The 18,988-nt window shown below is 42.6% G+C and overlaps 2 protein-coding genes across 5 annotated transcripts in view; one reads left to right on the forward strand and one right to left on the reverse strand.

Annotated features, from left to right (window-relative positions):
• Positions 1-1,120, forward strand: part of trappc8 (trafficking protein particle complex 8) — a 22,703-nt gene extending 21,583 nt beyond the window's left edge. For all 4 annotated transcript variants that reach the window (XM_034880558.1, XM_034880559.1, XM_034880560.1 and 1 more), the window contains one exon: positions 206-1,120. In XM_034880558.1, the coding sequence (XP_034736449.1) occupies positions 206-443 (238 nt within the window). In that variant the 3' untranslated portion in view covers positions 444-1,120. The remainder of the gene's footprint in view (positions 1-205) is intronic.
• Positions 1,121-7,714: 6,594 nt separating this feature from the next.
• Positions 7,715-18,386, reverse strand: ctns (cystinosin, lysosomal cystine transporter). Its single transcript, XM_034880608.1, has 11 exons — positions 18,287-18,386; positions 17,476-17,562; positions 17,143-17,221; positions 16,144-16,234; positions 15,648-15,751; positions 15,406-15,543; positions 14,234-14,333; positions 12,582-12,701; positions 10,840-11,010; positions 8,809-8,926; positions 7,715-8,124 (listed from the first exon to the last, which is right to left on the reverse strand). The coding sequence occupies exons 2-11, from the start codon at positions 17,558-17,560 to the stop codon at positions 7,976-7,978; spliced, it is 1,155 nt and encodes a 384-aa protein (XP_034736499.1). The 5' UTR covers positions 17,561-17,562; positions 18,287-18,386; the 3' UTR covers positions 7,715-7,975.
• Between the last annotated feature and the right edge of the window lie 602 nt (positions 18,387-18,988).

Raw genomic sequence — 18,988 nt, forward strand, 5'->3', positions numbered from 1 at the left:
CCCCCCCCCCCATCATCACATACCCTTCATCATACCTAGAGATAGACATGGGGAACTTTCCATAACGTCATCTCTCAATGCAAATCAACCCAGCTATTAAGCTAACTGAAATAAAACCATGCCGTTAACAAAAGTTGCATTTTGAAGAGTCAAGGTTTTGTCATGTTCTCTAAGCTGTCGGCCCGTGCGTGCCCTTTTTTTTCAGCGGCGAGTCGCTGGAGGTGCACAGCTCGTTCACCTGGGTGGGCCAGACGCAGTACAAGCTGCAGCTGCAGCCTCAGCAGGTGCTGGGCCTGACGCTGCGAGCCTGCTTCCTCCAGCCAGGCGTCTACAACCTCAACACGCCGCGGGTCTTCGCCAAGCCGGCCGAGCAGGGCGCCCTGTGCGAGACGAGTCAGCAGACAGCTACTCCTGCTCTCATCATCATCAGCAGCAGCGCCTGAGGGCACCGGGACAGCAGGATAACACACACTCACACACACACACACGCATCTGTATAGTTACTGAGGTAGAAGAAGGTGTATTTAAAACAAAGCCGTTTATAGAGATGATAAGTTCACGGACCTGCATGTTCCTTTCTCTGTACCAGTTTCTCTCAGAAGACACAGGCTCAGCCTCAGACCCTCCAGCCACACACACACACACACACACACACACACACACACACACACACACACACACACACCTCAAGAGCGCCACACCAGAGCGGGCTGGGCTGCAGACACTGCTGCTCTTAGCCGAGTGTTGGCTCTGTATCCGTCTCTCAGTCCAAACCTCATCACATCCTTTTCAGCTGGACGTGGCCTACAGCTGCACACCCTGTGGACTGATGCAACGGCCGCAATCTGCTAAAAAACTGGAGTCCAGGTGTGAAATGTCCGTCACCGGGACGTTCTAACAAGAGCTGTTTACACATTGTTCACTAACGCTGACAGAGCTCGTCTCGTCTTACTGCCCATTCTCTGTGTCACGTGTGTGTGTCATGTCCTCATGTGCACACAGTTGATTTTCTAGAGTCAACCAAATTCAATCAACCCACCCCCACCTGTGTATTTAACCTCCTCACCCCATTGTGATCAAGCTCTTGTATCTTGTATGCATTGACCGGACAGCTTTTCTGGAAAAATGATGTATTATATTTATATAACAAATTGGTTGTAAATAGAAAATAAAACTGTAACTAATGATGCTGTATGCGCTGTGAGAGCCTGTCTGATATCTGGCCAGGGAATCACAGAAACTCAGGAAGAAACACAGAGACATTTAAGAGACAGAGGATAGTCTTCTCAAAAAGAAACACGGAGACATGGAGACAGGATAGTCATCTTAAAAAAAAAACACAGACATAGAAACAGAGGAGGGTCTTATCATAAGGAAACACAGAAGACTAGAACAAGCAGCGGTCCAGAGTTGGGGCTAAAGCCTGACCTGTCCCTCCCCTTCCTTTATCCCAGCTCTCCAAGTAACCAGGGCAACCGCTGCTTAGCTCCGCCCAAGACGGTTGTGATTGGTTAAGAGAAATGCCAACAAGCTGGAGCGATTCTTCCCCCATCCCAACCAGCACCTCATGTCCTGTATTACGGACGTTTTGAGACTTTGGGGGGTTTAAAGGTCCCATGACATGGTGCTCTTTGGATGCTTTCATATGGACCTTAGTGGTCCCCTAATACTGTATCTGAAGTCTCTTTTATGTAGACCTTAGTGGTCCATTAATACTGTATCTGAAGCCTCTTTTATAGAGACCTTAGTGGTCCCCTAATACTGTATCTGAAGCCTCTTTTATATAGACCTTAGTGGTCCCCTAATACTGTATCTGAAGCCTCTTTTATATGGACCTTAGTGGTCCCCTAATACTGTATCTGAAGCCTCTTTTATATACAGTGCCTTGCGAAAGTATTCGGCTCCCTTGAACTTTTCAACCTTTTGACACATTTCAGGCTTCAAACATAAAGATATACAATTTTTATTTTTTGTGAAGAATCACCAACAAGTGGGACACAATTGTGAAGTGGAACGAAATCTATTGGATATTAACTTTTTTGTGGTGCATGCTAAATTATTCGGCCCCCTTGCGTTAATACTTTGTAAAGCCACCTTTTGCTGCGATTACAGCTGCAAGTCACTTGGGGAATGTCTCTATCAGTTTTGCACTTCGAGAGACTGAAATTCTTACCCATTCTTCCTTGAGCTCAGTGAGGTTGGATGGAGAGCGTTTGTGAACAGCAGTTTTCAGTTCTTTCCACAGATTCTCGATTGGATTCAGGTCTGGACTTTGACTTGGCCATTTTAACACCTGGATACGTTTATTTGTGAACCATTCCTTTGTAGATTTTGCTGTATGTCTGGGATCATTGTCTTGTTGGAAGATAAATCTCCGTCCCAGTTTCAGGTCTTTTGCAGACTCCAACAGGTTTTCATCCAGAATGGTCCTGTATTTGGCTGCATCCATCTTCCCCTCAATTTTAACCATCTTCCCTGTCCCTGCTGAAGGAAAGCAGGCCCAAACCATGATGCTGCCACCACCATGTTTGACAGTGGGGATGGTGCGTTGAGGGTGATGAGCTGTGTTGCTTTTACGCCAAACATATCGTTTTGCATTGTGGCCAAAAAGTTCGATTTTGGTTTCATCTGACCAGAGCACCTTCTTCCACATGTTTGGTGTGTCTCCCAGGTGGCTTGTGGCAAACTTTAGACAAGACTTTTTATGGATATCTTTGAGAAATGGCTTTCTTCTTGTTACTCTTCCATGAAGGCCAGATTTGTGCAGTGTACGACTGATTGTTTTTCCTATGGACAGACTCTCCCACCTCAGCTGTAGTTCTCTGCAGTTCATCCAGAGTGATCATGGGCCTCTTGGCTGCATCTTTGATCAGTCTTCTCCTTGTCTGAGCTGAAAGTTTCCAGGGACGGCCAGGTCTTGGTAGATTTGCAGTGGTCTGATACTCAAAATGATCGCTTGCACAGTGCTCCTTGGGATGTTTAAAGCTTTGGAAATCTTTTTGTATCCCCATCCGGCTTTAAATTCTCCACAACAGTATTATGGACCTGCCTGGTGTGTTCCTTGGTCTTCATGATGCTCTCTGCGCTTTCAACAGAACCCTGACACTATCACAGAGCAGGTGCATTTATACAGAGACTTGATCACGCACAGGTGGATTCTATTTATCACCGTCAGTCAATTAGGACAACATTGGATCGTTCAGAGATCCTCGCTGAACTTCTGGAGTGAGTTTGCTGCACTGAAAGTAAAGGGGCCGAATAATTTTGCACACACCACTTTTTTTGTGATTCTTCACGAGAAATTAAATTTTTATATGTTTATGTTTTAAGCCTGTATGTGTCAAAAGGTTGAAAAGTTCAAGGTGGCCGAATACTTTCGCAAGGCACTGTAGATCTTAGTGGTCCCACACTACTGCATCTGAAGTCTTTTATATAGATCTTAGTGGTCCTTAGGGGGTGCCACTTTGCTTGTTTGAAAGACATGATGTCTCTCTTTCATTGGTGGACCAAATTCTCTGGGTGGGCAAAGCAGAGAAAGGAGAGGTAACCTTGCTCCTCATAAGGGGCATGGGGTCTCCCGAGACCGGGCTTTTTCACCGTCTATTCAGGGGGCAGTCACCTAGCGGATCAAGGAGAGATTCCTACGGTTTTAGACAAAATTAAATCGCGCTGAAACCATGCAGGAACTGATACTTTTCGATTTGGCATATTTAAATGGACTGTAAATACTTTTAGACCAACAAAATAATTAAATGAGGGGGTTCATTATTGATTTATTCCAAGCAATGTATGGAAACTTCACGCTGGGAAATACAATTATACTAATACGTCTAGCTGTAAGCAGGGATTCAGGTTCAAACCTTTTAACGGGCAACAGAAGTTCTGAGCTCAAATGAAAAAGGTCAGAGGCTTCACAAAGCCGAGCATAGTCCTTTCAGCTGGTTTAATTCAGTTTAAAGATGAAGTAAGAGTATAAAGTTTGTATGCTTGCAAGTAGAATGAGTCACAGAAAGTGACTGATTTGAAACCCTCCACATCTGCATATGTATGAGTGAAATATGATCATAATACAAAGATGATGTCGCCTGTTTAGCTTAAGCTGGATAACTGGACTAAAATAAAAAACTGATGGAACATCTGCCTTGTGGACTATTAAATTACTAAAGAACTGTTCATTTTAAAAGACAGTAGGGTCAGTAAAATGCCTAGACTGGCGGTAGACTTGATGTTCCACAGTTCTAACGTTCGAATCCCGGCCATGGCTTGCGCACAAAATTTAAAAACATTAAAAAAATTCTATAAGGGTGCATGGAGGACGAAAATACCTTCATGTCTTCAATTTTCTCATTTTTTTCCTCTTTTCTTCTTTCTTCCCCCTCCTCTTCCTTTCTCCGCCCCCCCTTCAGACTAATGTTCCCTGGCTTTTGCGCAGCGCTGTGATGGAAAATCTGGCAATGCCAGAATAGAGTGAAGCAGGAAGAAGCAAGAAGCAGGAAACCCGTTTCAGTCTGTCTTCTATTGTTTTGTCCGTATATTCTTGTTGTGAGTTTTGCGTTTTAATGTATTTGGTGTTGACTTTTATGAATTTTAAAGACCCATCGGGCATCACTTTCAACATGTTTTATTGTACAAATTAAGCCAAAATTTATTTCTGATGTAGGATGGGATACCTCTGGATAAATAGTCTAAAACATAAATTAGCTAAAGTGTGAAATAAAGACCAAAAGCAGAAAATTACAGGATTTTGGGGCACTTTTACATTTTAATACCATTCAACTTTGCTGTCAATTTTCATCTTTAACCATGATGTTACTGATGTGCAACCTCTGTCTACAGGTGAAAACTACAACTCTGAACTGAGAGCTATTCATAACTGATTCTTGCAGTTTAAAGGTTAGAATAACAAACAACCAAACTTGTTCTTCATGAATTGCATCTGACGACATGTGCAGACGCCAACATGAAACATGAGACTGACAGGTTTCATATTGTCATTTCTACTCATTTCAAATAAAATAGTTTTTTGTAATTATTGTCTGAAAACTAACCAAAAGGCTTGCAAAAGCATTCAAACCCCTTGATCTTCCACATTTTGTCATGTTACTACCTCAAAGAAATTATTTAATTGGGATTTTATGTGATAGACCAACACAAAGCGGTGCATAATTGGGATTTGGAAGTAAATAATACAAATAAAAAACTGAAAAGTGTGGTGCACTTTGGTCAAACATTTAAAATGAAGTAACAGATTTCCGTCTGTTGCTGAACAACCACAAAAGATGCTAAAATCAGCACACGCACGCTTTCTGCCCCGACTCGCCCGTGATTTGTCTCTTCCCGTCTCTCTAGCATCCATCTCAGTCTCTCCATCTCAGTCCCTCCACAGCCCTGATTGGACACCGTGAGCACATGCATAATTGACCGTGTGACAGAGCAATGGCGTAACCGAGTCTCCACGTAGTGCTAGTAATCATTTAATGCAATCAAAATGCTAAATGAGTTTCAAGGCCTTTATGTGGTTTAATCTTAAGCTCTCAAAATGAGTATGTTTTTGTTTTTTATAACCAGGTATTCCAGGTGTTTTTATAATCAGAGCCCAGTCTCACTAGACTGAAAAACTGACTACATTTTGGACACCGTGGGGCAGGAATCGCTGGCTGAAACTGCCTATTGGCGTGTCTGTTGCACCAGAGCTATATCAGATGAAGCAACATGAGCTCCTGGTGGGCTTGAATGGGATTGAGCCTATAGCTGACGACATCTTAATAGTGGGCTGTGGTGACACGGAGGAAGATGCCATCCGAGATCACGATGCAAACCACACCCCACTGATGGACAGATGCAGAGAAGTTAAACTGAGGCTGAGTTTGAAGAAGCTGCAATTTCGAGTTATGGAAGTCCGCTTTCATGGGCATGTCCTCTCGGTCGATGGCCTTAAAGCTGACCCCGACAAGGTCAGAGCAGTTGTGGACATGCCCAATCCCATAGACACTAAAAGCGTGCAGCGTTGTGTGGGTTTTGTGAACTACCTATCCAAGTTAATGCCTAGCTTGTCTGGGGTTTGTGAACTACCTATCCAAGTTCATGCCTCGCTTGTCTGAGGTCTGTGAACCACTGAGGAGGCTGCTGGATATATGTACAGTGGCACTGGATGCCAAAGCACGACGCGGCCATGCAGGAGATCAAGACGCTGATCACGGCAGTGCCCATTTTGAGGTATTATGACATTACCAGGCCGGTCACCATACAGAGCGACTACAGCCAGACAGGTCTGGGCTGCTGTTTGCTGCAGGAAGGACAGTCAGTTGCATTCCCATCCCGTGCATTATCCCAAACAGAGCAAAATTATGCACAAATGGAGAAGGAGTGCTTGAGCACTGTGTTTGCAAAATGTGATTCAGATTTGATTCTATGTACCAAGAACTACTACATTATTATAGAAGCTGTTAAAATGTTGAGATAAATCAGTCAAATCTAATCATGACCTCTTCATATTTACGAGCTATTGTATGAGCTATTGTATGTTTCTACTAATTAGTATTCAAAACAGGGTGGTGTGTTGAACCCTTTTATTTTGTGAACAAAAATACATATAATCAATCTACTTACTGTTGTCTTCGGGCTTTTACCAAAAACTGTACATTTTCGCCACATGAGCCACACAACACTTGAACAGTGCTCTGGTGTTGGCCACTGAAGGCACAAGCTGGAAACCTGAAATATTGACATTGATATGGTGAATTAAGTTAGTCAACTAAATAACATTACATGTAGCAATAATCACTAAATAAAGAGAAAGGTTACATCAGAGGAATGAGAAATGTTTAGTATCTGCTGATCTTATATCTCTCTGTATATTAATGTTTACTCTGTGTTTTGTTTAATTATTTCACCTCTCTTTCTTTCCTTTTCACCTTTCCCCGGTCTTTATTTCTTCCTGAGCATATCTAACGCTCCTTCCTCTTATGCAAATTTACATTGCTGATCAATACAGTATTCTATCATATGTAGAATACGATTCAGATAAGAGGAAACCAACGTTAATGCAATCGAAACACTCAGGTACCCAATTATGTTGTTAGTTATCTATCCCACTGCGGACTAACGTTAGCGATAAAAGATCAGTGTTGTCACTAGCAAACTATTGTAGAAGTCCGTCTCAACACCGCAGCTACGTAAACCTGTTGCTCTGTTAAAATACTGTAAAAGAGGAGGGCCAAATGTTAAAATGAATACCAACCTTGTTATGTTGCCGCTATCTTTACTTTTGGTCCCCCTAGAGGCCTGGAGCACTTCTGTTGTGGAGTCTTTATGCAGCGCGTTTTGTACTTGCATTTGTTTTCGTGGTTTGTGTGCTTTTCGGTTTGCATCGTTTTTTAATTGCATCGCATTTTTGTATTTGGTTGTGTTGTGTGTATATGCAGCGCGTTTGCTGAATGCTGTGCATGTGTTGTCAAATAAATGAAGTCGTTTTCTTAATTTGCTTGTGTTTTGTCTGTTTGCATTTGTTTTCTGAAGTTGCAGGGCGTTTGCCCCTGTCGGCCACCGTAGTTTTGTCCTTAACTCTGACATTTATTAAAGATTAAGTCTGGGAGTGTCCTCTACCCCCGGCTCCATGGTTATCTTGTGGGAAAGCAACCAGTCTAATATGATTTAGGCAAACAGTTTTAACATTAATGAAGCCCGTGGAATGCAACTCATATTTTTTCTAACAATATTGCATTTAATTAAAACCTTTTACATTGTCATCATTACATCAGTTTTGCTTCTATCCACTGTTTTCAGACAGTGGTAAAAAAGACAAGTTCTTCTGCGGATATATAAAAGAATGCGGCGATATAAATCGGAGGAAACGTGTGCAGGCTGCCACACGTCGTCATGACGCCAGCTTGACTTCTCCTCAGCAGTGATTGGTCGATCCGAGGAGCTGGGTCTTGTGATTGGGAGTCTTTGGACAGCGTGTCCTCTGCCAGCATCAGTCCTCCTGTTGCCCGCCGACCGGCTCGTACTCCGCCGGCCGTCTGTACAGGCAGTAGTGCTGAGTCATGAAGAGGACGTCGAACACCACGGAGAACAGACCCAGGCCGAACTTTGTGGGGTCGCCGAAAATCAGCCTCCACTCGTCTGTGGAGAGACGCTGCAGTCAGTCCCCTCTGTTGTACCCTCAGTATTACATAAGTCATTTAGCTGACGCTTTTATTCAAAGTGACTTCAAATTAAGTGCTTTCACTTAACCCAGGAGAGTATCACCAGCAAACATTTTCACACAATTTTATTACAATTATTTCTTCTTTGCCATCGTAATGCTTGCTGTACAAGTATCCATGATATATCCTTTCATAGCTACCTGCGAGAGTGTGAACGAGGCTGGAGCACGTGCAGCTCCACATTGATTGAGATTCATAACCCAGAATCAGGTGCGGCTTAATAAATCGGATGAATAGCATGTAGGCTGATGCCGCGCAGTACCCTGCTATGCCATGAACTACTACAAAGTACTACTTTTTTTAAGTCACTGTTCCATTGTCTTTTATTGAGACTGGTATTTCCCCGTCAGACACCACCCACCAAGAGCCCGGGTCTGTCCCAGGTTTCTTCCTAAAAGGAGTTTTTCCTCACCACTGTTGCTTTCTCTGGAGGGTATTACTAGAACTCGTTGGTCCTTGTAAATTATAGAGTAGAATTGATACTATAAATACAATTGAATTGAAAAGTGAATAGATGTCTGCCCCCTTTATTTGAGGTGGCTGTTTATGGAATGAATGTTGCACACGGTACCAGAGCAAAGATGGAGCATGACATAGTTACCATTGTTGTAGGACTGTATGATCATCTGCAGGATACTGAGGGTTCCACCTGTGAAGTCCAGCAGCACGTTGCCTATACTCCAGCCCTCAGTGCTCTGTTGCATGTAGTTCATGTAGGCCTGGTACAGACAGCAAAACCATAAGCGCCTGTCGGCCATACATTCATTCATCCGACAGTATGAACGATGGAATGCTACACTGAACTGAACACTGATTGTGGAAAAGCACTGAAAAAAAGCAAGTAGCCAGGAGCTATTGAGATAAATATACATGATTTGTCTTTACATTTTCTTTCTATTGTAATGGGAAAATTACACTGAAGCATGATTTCATATGTCCTTATATAATTTGCATGTGTTAATCATCATAATTATTCACAATGCTTTTCAGGTTGTATGAATTCATTCATTCCTTCCTTTCCTAGCCTTCAACTGTTAGTCTCTGCATTTGTCCTCCAAAGACAATGCCATGGAGTCTGAAGGAGACATTTGTTCAGTGTTACGTTTATCAAAGCGAGTCCTCGGTCAAGTAGAAGCTCCAGCTTGTCCGTAAGATTAGACGCATTTTGCAAAACACGTCATTTTCTTCTCTAGGGGAAACAGGTTATAAGACGGGGACGCTACTGTGGTAATTTCACAAGACGTCACACTGTGACTGTGTTAACTCTGTGAAAACTGTCTTCCCACTTGGTTAGTCTCTGCAGGGAATAATTAAATCTCACCCAATTCTGAACTTTGTCTCAGTTTGCACAGCTTCTTTATTTGGTTTCAACAAGTCACACTCTCCTAAACAATTCCTCTCCTGCTGTACAGAAACGTCCACAACACTATGTTTTGTTGTAAGAAAAGAGGACTTTTACTCTTAAAAGACACTTGCGTCCACAGGATAGGCGCAAGTGTCTTTGCTATTTTAAGATCAATGCAGTTGTTCATTTCCCGTCCAGCACCCACATCGTTTAAATAGCAAATGCACCTGCGTCCATCTTTGTGCCCTTGGGCATGCTGGTCTTACCGGGAGGTGTGTTCAGGTGCATTCTGGGCGTATTGCTATCTTGAGGCAGTGGGAAGTGATTGCGGCATTGACCAACAAAAACCTGGTCTGAAGTCAATAGCGCCGCATTGTTATTTTAACGGCATATTAGTAAAATGTGCCTTGACTTATGCACAGCGTGTGCACACTGTGCTTGTTACACACACACACACACACACACACACACACACACACACACACACAGGGACGGAGAGTGGTGTCGATCTCCTCATCTTACTGTCAGCAAGAAAGCAGATAAACAAGTTTCCTAAAATGCCAAGCTATTCCTTTAACCATGTTCAGTATGTTCAGTATCCAAATTGATACTAAAAACACTTGTGGCGCTCATTTTTCATTTAGACAGCGTCAGGGAGACGCTCAAATCTATGCTAAAGGCAATAGCGCTGCATTTCATTGTTATTTTAACAGTGCATTAGTAAAATGCGCCTAGACTTATGCACAGCGTGAGCACACTATGCTTGTTACACACACACACAGGGACACGCAGAAGCACACACATGCAAAAGTGTAAATCCGCCATCACAAACACGCCTGGCTTTTAAAGGGAATGGGAGATGACACTCTGATTGGTTGATTGCATTTTACGCCCAAAACACACCCTATTAAACCATGCCCCTGACACGTGGATCTTTTTGTTCTGGCATCAAACTAGCAAAAGTGGATTTGGACACTCCCTAAAAGCAACTTTGCCACGCGTAGATCATTAAAATAGGGCCCATGGTGTATGTTAGTCATTCTCACAATTAACAGCATTGCATCCTTTTTAATCAGTACATTTTCTGTAGAGCAAATAGACATACAGAAAGATGTGCATGTTGTTATGCAATGCAGCGGTCCATCTTTGTGAAATGGAGGGTGTCAGGGACGTGCACTGGATTGATTTTAGTATGGAGAATAAGAACAGCGCTACCGTGAGTCCAGTCTCAAATCCCACAACCCAACAAACTCAACATTTGAAGTAATTTGAGTGGGTGGAGCTTACCTGCGGCACGTATTTGATCAGAGTGACTGCTAGTTTTATGTAGGAGAAATAGTAGAGGTAATCCAACCAGGCGATCTGTTTGGCTACAGCAAGAAACAAGCTGACCAGGGCAAAGGTCCAGCCAATCACCAGCAGGAACACGGCTATGCGGGACACCCTCTGACCCCCCCTCTGGAGAGAGAGGACAGAGACCATTACACGCTGATACAGAATCCAGGACACAATGACACAAGCAAGTACTTAACCCTTGCCTTTCCATAGTCCAACATTAGGTTTTTCTGGGTCAAAATTTGAAGAAACTTTTGTCACTTTGTTTGTTTTTTTGACATTTCTGTTGTTGTTTTGAAGTTTTTGAAGCTTCCTTAGACATTTGTTGTCCCTTTTTGACACTTTCTAACTTTTCCCAAAGTTCTTTCTCACTTTTAACAAGGTCTTTGGCGATTATTTCTTCATTTTCTGGGACGTTTTTGTTGTTTTTCCCTACATTTCTGTCACTTTTTTCAGTGTTCTTAAATCTTATTATTCTTAAAATGCTACGAAATTAAATAAAACACCCAAATTCAATAAAAATAGAGAACTGATCAGTTATTTAACTTGTGAAAAGCGTCGTATGGATCCATCCGTATTATTTTTTTTATTTGGGTTGAAGGAAACCCAAATTTCTGATTTAGAAACTTTTTGAAAATGGGTCAAATTTGACTCTGAGGACAACAGGAGGGTCAAGAGGCCATGTGTGAATTATATGGGTGAACGGATTATAGCGCAATTCAACAGTGAAACTCTCTCGGCTGCCTAGAACACCCTGTGTACTGATCTGTCAATCTGGTCTGACTTGGGATGGATTTTCAGGGGAAATCCAAAAAGGATGTGATGTCACTGCTGTCCCAAGTCCAAGGGAGTCCGCTAACATCCCCCCCAAAACCCCAGGAGTCCAACCCGACAGCGGCTGATAGCAGAAAGACCTCAGGACCTGCTGGTGTGCTGTGTGGACTAGCCAGACCCTCCTCCACAGCGCTGTGAAGGAAAGGTCTGGCAAAGCGAGACTAGGTAGGGTTAGATCCTCCACCGTTAGTGGAGATTCAAGTCTGCAGAGTAGTCCACATGGGAAGTAAGGAAGTACAAATACTTTGTTACTGTATACAAGTAGATTTTTCAGATATTTTTACTTTACTATTTATTTTGTGCCAAATTTTTACTTTTACATTTTTAACACGAATATTGGTACTTTCTACTTCTTACATTTTACAAAACTGGCTCATTACTTTCATTTCAGTTGAAACTAATTGGATGGGACTATACGTTGCACTTCTGCACCACTACAAGACGACGCGACAGATTTGGCAGCAAATCATCGCGGCTTGATGGCGATAACATAAGCGTATTAAAATGAAGAAAACACTGAGAGCCTGACATATTACATTCATTATTATTAGACTACATGTTCAAAGATTTGCTGACTGTCAGTTCATTTTCTCATTCCCAAGGCTACTTATACTTTTGTACTTTAAGTAAATTTCCAAGCCTGTACTCTGCTACTTTTACTTAAGTAAAGAAGTTAAATCAGTACTTCTACTTATACCAGAGTATTTTTTAAGTAAGTATCTATTTAAGTATCTGTTCTTCTAATTGAGTATGGAAAGTGAGTACTTTTGCCATCTCTGCAAACCAGAAAACTTTGGTTGGAGTTTTGGCACAATGGCCCCTTCTGAACACTGGGGTAGAGTTGACCTGGTGTACATTACCTCGTACGCAGCAGCCTGGCAGATGTAGACCAAGCAGAGCAGCACGGCGTGGATGCTGAAGAAGACGTCGTTTGCAGTGACCGGGTTAATTCCGTTCGGGTTCCTCACCAGGAACTCCTCCTGGCAGGCAGAGACACAGCACACCCTGCTCATTAACAGAGGAAACACGGAGACATGAAACGCTGTGTTGTTGTTACCATCCCTGAAGGTGACCTGAGGGACCCTGTTTCCATCCAGAGTGTGGACATTGTAGAGGACTACAAATATCTGGGAGTGCACTTGGACAATAAACTGGACTGGGCCAAGAACACTGAAGCCCTCTAGAGTCTCTAGGAAGGTCCAAACTCGTCTCTATTCTCTGAGGACGCTGAGGTCCTGCAGGACGATCCAGAGGATGTTTTACGAGTCTGTGGGGCCAGTGGTATCCTGTTTGCAGTTGCATGCTGGGACAGCAGGCTGAGGGTAGCGGATGCCAACAGACTCAACAACTTGAGTTGCGAGCGTATCTGTGGGGGGAGCTGGACTTTCTGTCGGGGGTGTCAGCGAGGAGGACGCTGTCCAAACTACATGCCATGTCGGACAATGTCTCGCACCCACTCCATGGCTGGCTGCTCCATCACAGGAGCACTTTCAGTGCAAGACTTATTCTCCCACAATGCACCACAGAGCGCCACAGGAAGTCATTCCTGCCTGTGGCCATCAAACTTTATCACTCCGCACTATAAGTGTCTGACACGCACACACACACAAACACTTAGTGAGGTTGAAACTGGACAATATTATCTGTTTTGTGCAATAACATTGGCTTAAATTATAATGTGCTATACTCTGCGGCTACTATTTATTCATTAATATTGTTCACCATTACAACACCTATCATAAAATTCCTTTAACTAGGTAGATACCGTACCTATCCACAATCCTTCTATTTCTTTTATTTACATTTTTACTCTCATATTCATATACTTCTTGCAACTGTAACACAGAAAGTTGAAAAATGTTGCGTTTACTTCGCACAAGAACAGCCATTTGCCCCTGTTGCCATGGAAACGTTATGAAGTGACGTAATTACGTGACGAGACAAACGCAGTCTCTTATTCTTAAAATGGCAATATTTCCAAGTTACCGCAATTTCATCGCATTAAATTGATAAATATCCCCCATATTCTATTGCATTATTTAAGAAAACAGGCCATCAAGGATTTTTGCCCACAACAATCACAAAAAAAAAACATATATATGACATATGCGTCTTTTACTAAGGCAGCTAAAACACTGGATGGTCAATGCATATTCAAATTATTTCTAATGCATGTATTCTTTTAGTCTGTAAAGTCAACATATATGAATTTTACTTATTGCTTACTTCTAGTTTAACACTGCTGTTACTGTTCTTAATGGCTGTGTCTGTTCTCATTTTTCTTTTGTTGCTTTGCTTGGTTGTATACCTCTCTGCTTCTGTGTTGTGTCTCGTCTTGTCTCTTTAAAAAGCCTTTTTTTTTTTACATCGAGGGCAGGGGACTACAGATGAAAAACAGCCTCCTGGCTAATTCTGGCTTTTTTTACCGATGAGAAATCATATTGTTTTATTAACTTGCCCGGTCCCCTTTCATAAAAAAAACGACTGAATTGAATTGAAAGGATGAAGTTACCTTTATATAGGGCACCCAGAACAGTCCTATGTTGAAGACACTGTAGGCGATGAAGCCAGTTAGGTTGAGAGCCAGGAAGTCAAAGTTGAGACCTACGACACTGAACACAAACATGTTGCTATCATTAGTCAGACTTTATTTTATTCCTATCAACATGGTTAACATGTAAGAGTTAATGCCCGACAAGGTGTCCGTTATCAGGAATTAAATGACAGGCCGGTTTTTGGGCTTATAATGATTCAGAAACTGATTCTTGTCGACAGTTTGAGTGACATGACACATTTACCGTCTGGTTTAATAAATCCAAAGAGAGCCCTTAGAGCTGGAAGAACGTCATAGCCAGTGTGGAGTTTACCTGAAGGGCAGTGTTTCTCAAATGGGGGTACGTGTCCCCCTAGGGGTACGAGATTTCTTTAAATATGTTTTATGTCATGCATAATTCCCTGAAAACTTATACTGTAATAATATACTAATTAAGTAATGGATTTGAAACATTTGAAGTAGCATTTCAGTGTTTTTCCGTTTAAAAGTTGTAGTTTAGTCAATCAGACAGTGGTGGTGCAACGCTGTAACGTCCCTCTTTATCCTTCCTGTTGTTCTCGGGGCAAATTTGATCCTTATGGAAAAACTTTCTATAGCAGAACTATGAAAAAAGGGATGAATGTTGGAAAAAGCCACAAAAACGATGGAAACAAATCGCCCGAAACATTTTTTTTTGTAAACGGTGAAAGAATCGACAAACAATATGTCAAAAACATTGCTAAAGGTGACAAAAACGTGTTTAAAAAAAAACAATTGGAAAAACAAATGGGGAAAAAAGCACAATTATAAAAACAATTGAAAAAAAACGTCAAAAAATGACATGAAAATGGGAAAACGTGACAAATAAATTTGGAAAGAAATGAACAAAAACGTAGAGAAAAGTGTAGAAAAATGAAATTTCGACCCAGAAAAACACAAAGGTTGCATGGTTGATGGGAAGACAGCACAAGGGTCATATATAGCCTTTTATTTCTAACAAAATATACTTTGCCCTGGTCAGAGGGTACTTGGCTGAGAGCATGTTTTTAGAGGGGGTACATTATTGGAAATAGTTGGTGACGCCCAGTCCTAGGGTAATGCATCGGGAATAAACACCATGTAATTTAGAACACTTAGCTGAATGAGACTACCTTTTCCTCCTCCAGTTCTCCCAGGCTTGTGGGTAGAAGGACACTGACCAGGCCAGGAAGTAAATCCAGCCAATCACCTGACTGAGCACTGACAGCACGTTGCTATGGACGACCAGGAAATGGATCCTGACGGACAAACTGGAGAGAGAGAGCGAGAGAGAAGCCGGCGGTCAGTCAGTGCAGTGCGATGGTAATGGATTGTGTGCCGGGACGGTGCGGCGGCGGCGGCGGCGGCCACCCACCTGTCCAGCTCCGTGGTGTTGCTGAGCAAGTACGTGGTCACCTGGCCGACGTCGTGAGCCGTCACATTGAAGGCGAGCGAGCACGTCCGCGCGGGCAGGAACACCTCAACAACAAGCACAACAGTTTTCAGTCAACAGCTCCTGGGTGGGGCCCGGTACCGAGTACAGAGATCAAAATTAGAGCCCGACCGATACATTGGAGGCCGATATTATCAACCGATAGTAGGCATTTCCCACACTATTGGTATCAGTATTTATAAACAATTTATAGACAACACAAGGGTTTAAGAAACTTGAGAATAATTTGGACTCTAAGGACACGCTAGGGACCCTAGAAGAAAGTAACAGTCACCAAAAAAAAAAAAAAAAGATGAGTGGGCCTAGTGTGCTTCAGGCTAAATTAGGACTCTTCTCCGCTCCATCCTTTTAGCATCTATGCTACAGAGTCCACAGTTAGACCAGACACCACATGCACCTGCATCCAGTCTCAGGTTACCTGCTCAGGCACGCTGATCACAGACGTGTAGTTTGTCTTGGAGCTGAAGGTCACGTTGATCCGAATGACGGCTGACTGGTTGACAGGGGAACTAGAGACAGACACACAAGTCCAGTCAGAACAACGCTGATCCTGACAGTCGCTTCCACGGACCACAGGAGCCCCGGCAGCCACAGCACCAGGATCTGGATTTCACTTCCTTTAAAGCTTTAGTGCGTTACGTTTTGATATTAATAAACATCCATTACATTCAAGCCATTGCCACATGGGTTGCTACAAAGCTAATTAAGACAGCTCTACACAACTCTCTCTGTATTTCTCAGTATGACTATGTTCAGAAGATTGTGTCGCCCGGTGAATTTTGCGTGAAGATAATGACTCTTCTGAAGAGTCTGTCATGTTTTTTTTTTATCTTCCGTGTCCTCCTTGGCTACTAGCAACTGTGTGAAAGAGGGGCGGGGGGGCGGCACGTACTCCATCACAGAAGACTTGTATCACGTGGATGCGCTGACAGTTTTGTTCTCACTTGAATTCCCCTACGCACTACAGCTTTAACTTGGGAGTGTTGTAGAAGCTGCTACACAGACACGGCTGACACACACCTGTTTTTCCAGTTTTGCCTGCAACACACTCACTCATTAACAGACCACAGATTCAATAACTTCCTTCAGGAAGTTCCATCTTAAATGAACCGCAGTCTATAGTAGTGCTGAGGTTGAGGCAATGGCTTATAAAGAGTAACTAAAGCAGGAAACAGATGCAAGTGAAACAATGAATGTTACAATGTGGCCTGGCCAATGCAACTCTCCCCAACATATTACTGTACATCCAACAAATGGGGTTGGTGCGAATGCCCCTTTAAAAACGGACATACAAGCAGACAGACAGGCAGACAGACAGGCACAGCCAATCAAATAGAAACTGCAGACTCATCATAAACCTCCAAAAACTTGGTGTCAGCTTGGGAGTGAAAGAAGCTAACTCTACATACATGGTTACCTGGTGGTAATGGTGACGTTGGCTTTAGAGTTCTCCTCAAGGGTGACAGTCTCTGGAGCAAACAAAAACACTCTGGACTCTGGAGGACACACAGACAGACAGACAGAGAAACAAAGAGACAGACAGAATAATAATCATTGGACATTCAGTCAAAGATGCTCCCAGAAACAAATAGTAAATGGGCATATTTGTATACAGTTTCACCACCACCACCATCATCATCATCATCATGAGGTTACTGCAAGGGTGACAGAACATGTTTAAAATGTTCCTGTATATCTTCACAGTCTTTGAAACAGACAGAGATAATATCCAGGAGAGTGAGTGAGTCACCAGAGATGCAGCTCAGCGTCCCCAGCAGCAGCAGCAGCAGCAGCTGGGCAGGAAGCCACGTGCTCCCCCAGCCCAGAGCAGCCATGTCTGCAACACACACACACAAACACACACAAACACACACACACAAACAGCATGCAATCCTTTCACACAATCACAGAGGTTATTATATATATATATATATATAAATATATATATATATATACACAAATGTCACTGTACTGAACTGTAACGCATATTGCACACATATTCATATAACACACATATTCATACAACATATATTATGTTAGAACCAACGACTGTATAGAACTAGGTCTATGGTTCTAACCTAGTTCCATACAGTCTATGGTACTAACTTAGTTCTATACAGTCTATGGTTCTAACTTAGTTCCATACAGTCTATGGTACTAACATAGTTCTAATCAATCTATGTTATTAACCTAGTTCTATAGAGTCTATGGTACTAACCTAGTTATATACAGTCTCTGGTACTAACCTAGTTCTATACAGTCTATGATTCTAACCTAGTTCTATACAGTCTGTGATTCTAACTTAGTTATAGACAGCATATGGTTCTAACTTAGTTCTATACAGTATATGGTACTAACCTAGTTCTAGACAGTCTATGGTACTAACTAGATAGAACTAGGTTAGAATCATAGACTGTATATACCTAGGTTAGATCCCTAGACTGTATCTAGAACTAGGTTGAAACACGTCAGAGTGAGGACAGAGTCTACTGTATATTACATCAAATTATCAATCTTAATACTGAAACGGTTCATAAATAAACAGATGAAACTTCACTTACTTGAGCTGAGTTGAGTAGACCGCTTCCTGCTTCGCAGCTGCTCAGTCACATGACCTTTCTGTTTTCTGTTACAGTGGCATCTTGTTCTGTTTCTCACTGCCGGTAGGTTGCTGCTGGCCGGGCGGAGCCCTGGCGCCCCCTGCTGGACACTCACACAATGTCTCGAAGCAGCGATTAAGGAGGCATCAACCTCTAAAATATGACTATGTTACATAATTCACGTCATAAGCTTTAGAAATACATCTTTAGTTGGTCTGTAATACACTCTTTGTATAAAATGTAGGTTAACTGCTTGAAAACAGTAAGACAACGGATGTTATGAAAGCAATCTCACAATCTATAGTTGATGTTCCACTGACTTACATGAAAGGTCGGAACCATCCTTCGTGTTAAGTTTCAGTAGGGACATTTACTGTGTGGACTCCAGTGTGTGACCTTCCGGTGAAGTGCTCCGTGTTGCTGTTCGCCAACATGTTTCTAACGAAGCTCTGTTCCGTTTCACCGAGCAGTCTGCTCTCACGGTAAGGCTGTAGGGCTGTACACGCGCACATTCGGTACACGTTAACGTGCACGTAAGAGCTCGTGCTGGTTTACTGTCAGACAGAAAGGAAGGGAGAGGAAGGGTCACGTCATTGGTGCTGGTTTTGGCAGCCCATATTTACGTGTGTGTGTGTGTGTGTGTGTGTGTGTGTGTGTGTGTGT

This window comes from Etheostoma cragini, chromosome 9, assembly GCF_013103735.1.
Source record: "Etheostoma cragini isolate CJK2018 chromosome 9, CSU_Ecrag_1.0, whole genome shotgun sequence".
Classification (NCBI taxonomy): domain Eukaryota; kingdom Metazoa; phylum Chordata; class Actinopteri; order Perciformes; family Percidae; genus Etheostoma; species Etheostoma cragini.

What these genes read in the sequence shown, in the direction of transcription:
- ctns (XM_034880608.1), bottom strand. Translation starts at nt 17,560, where the DNA reads ATGGCTGCTCTGGGCTGGGGGAGCACGTGGCTTCCTGCCCAGCTGCTG. An exon ending in GAGAACTGGAGGAGGAAAAG is followed by an intron (nt 14,334 to 15,405) that starts GTAGTCTCATTC and finishes GTTTGTGTTCAG; the next exon opens with TGTCGTAGGTCTCAACTTTG. An exon ending in CATACAGTCCTACAACAATG is followed by an intron (nt 8,125 to 8,808) that starts GTAACTATGTCA and finishes GTCTCTCCACAG; the next exon opens with ACGAGTGGAGGCTGATTTTC.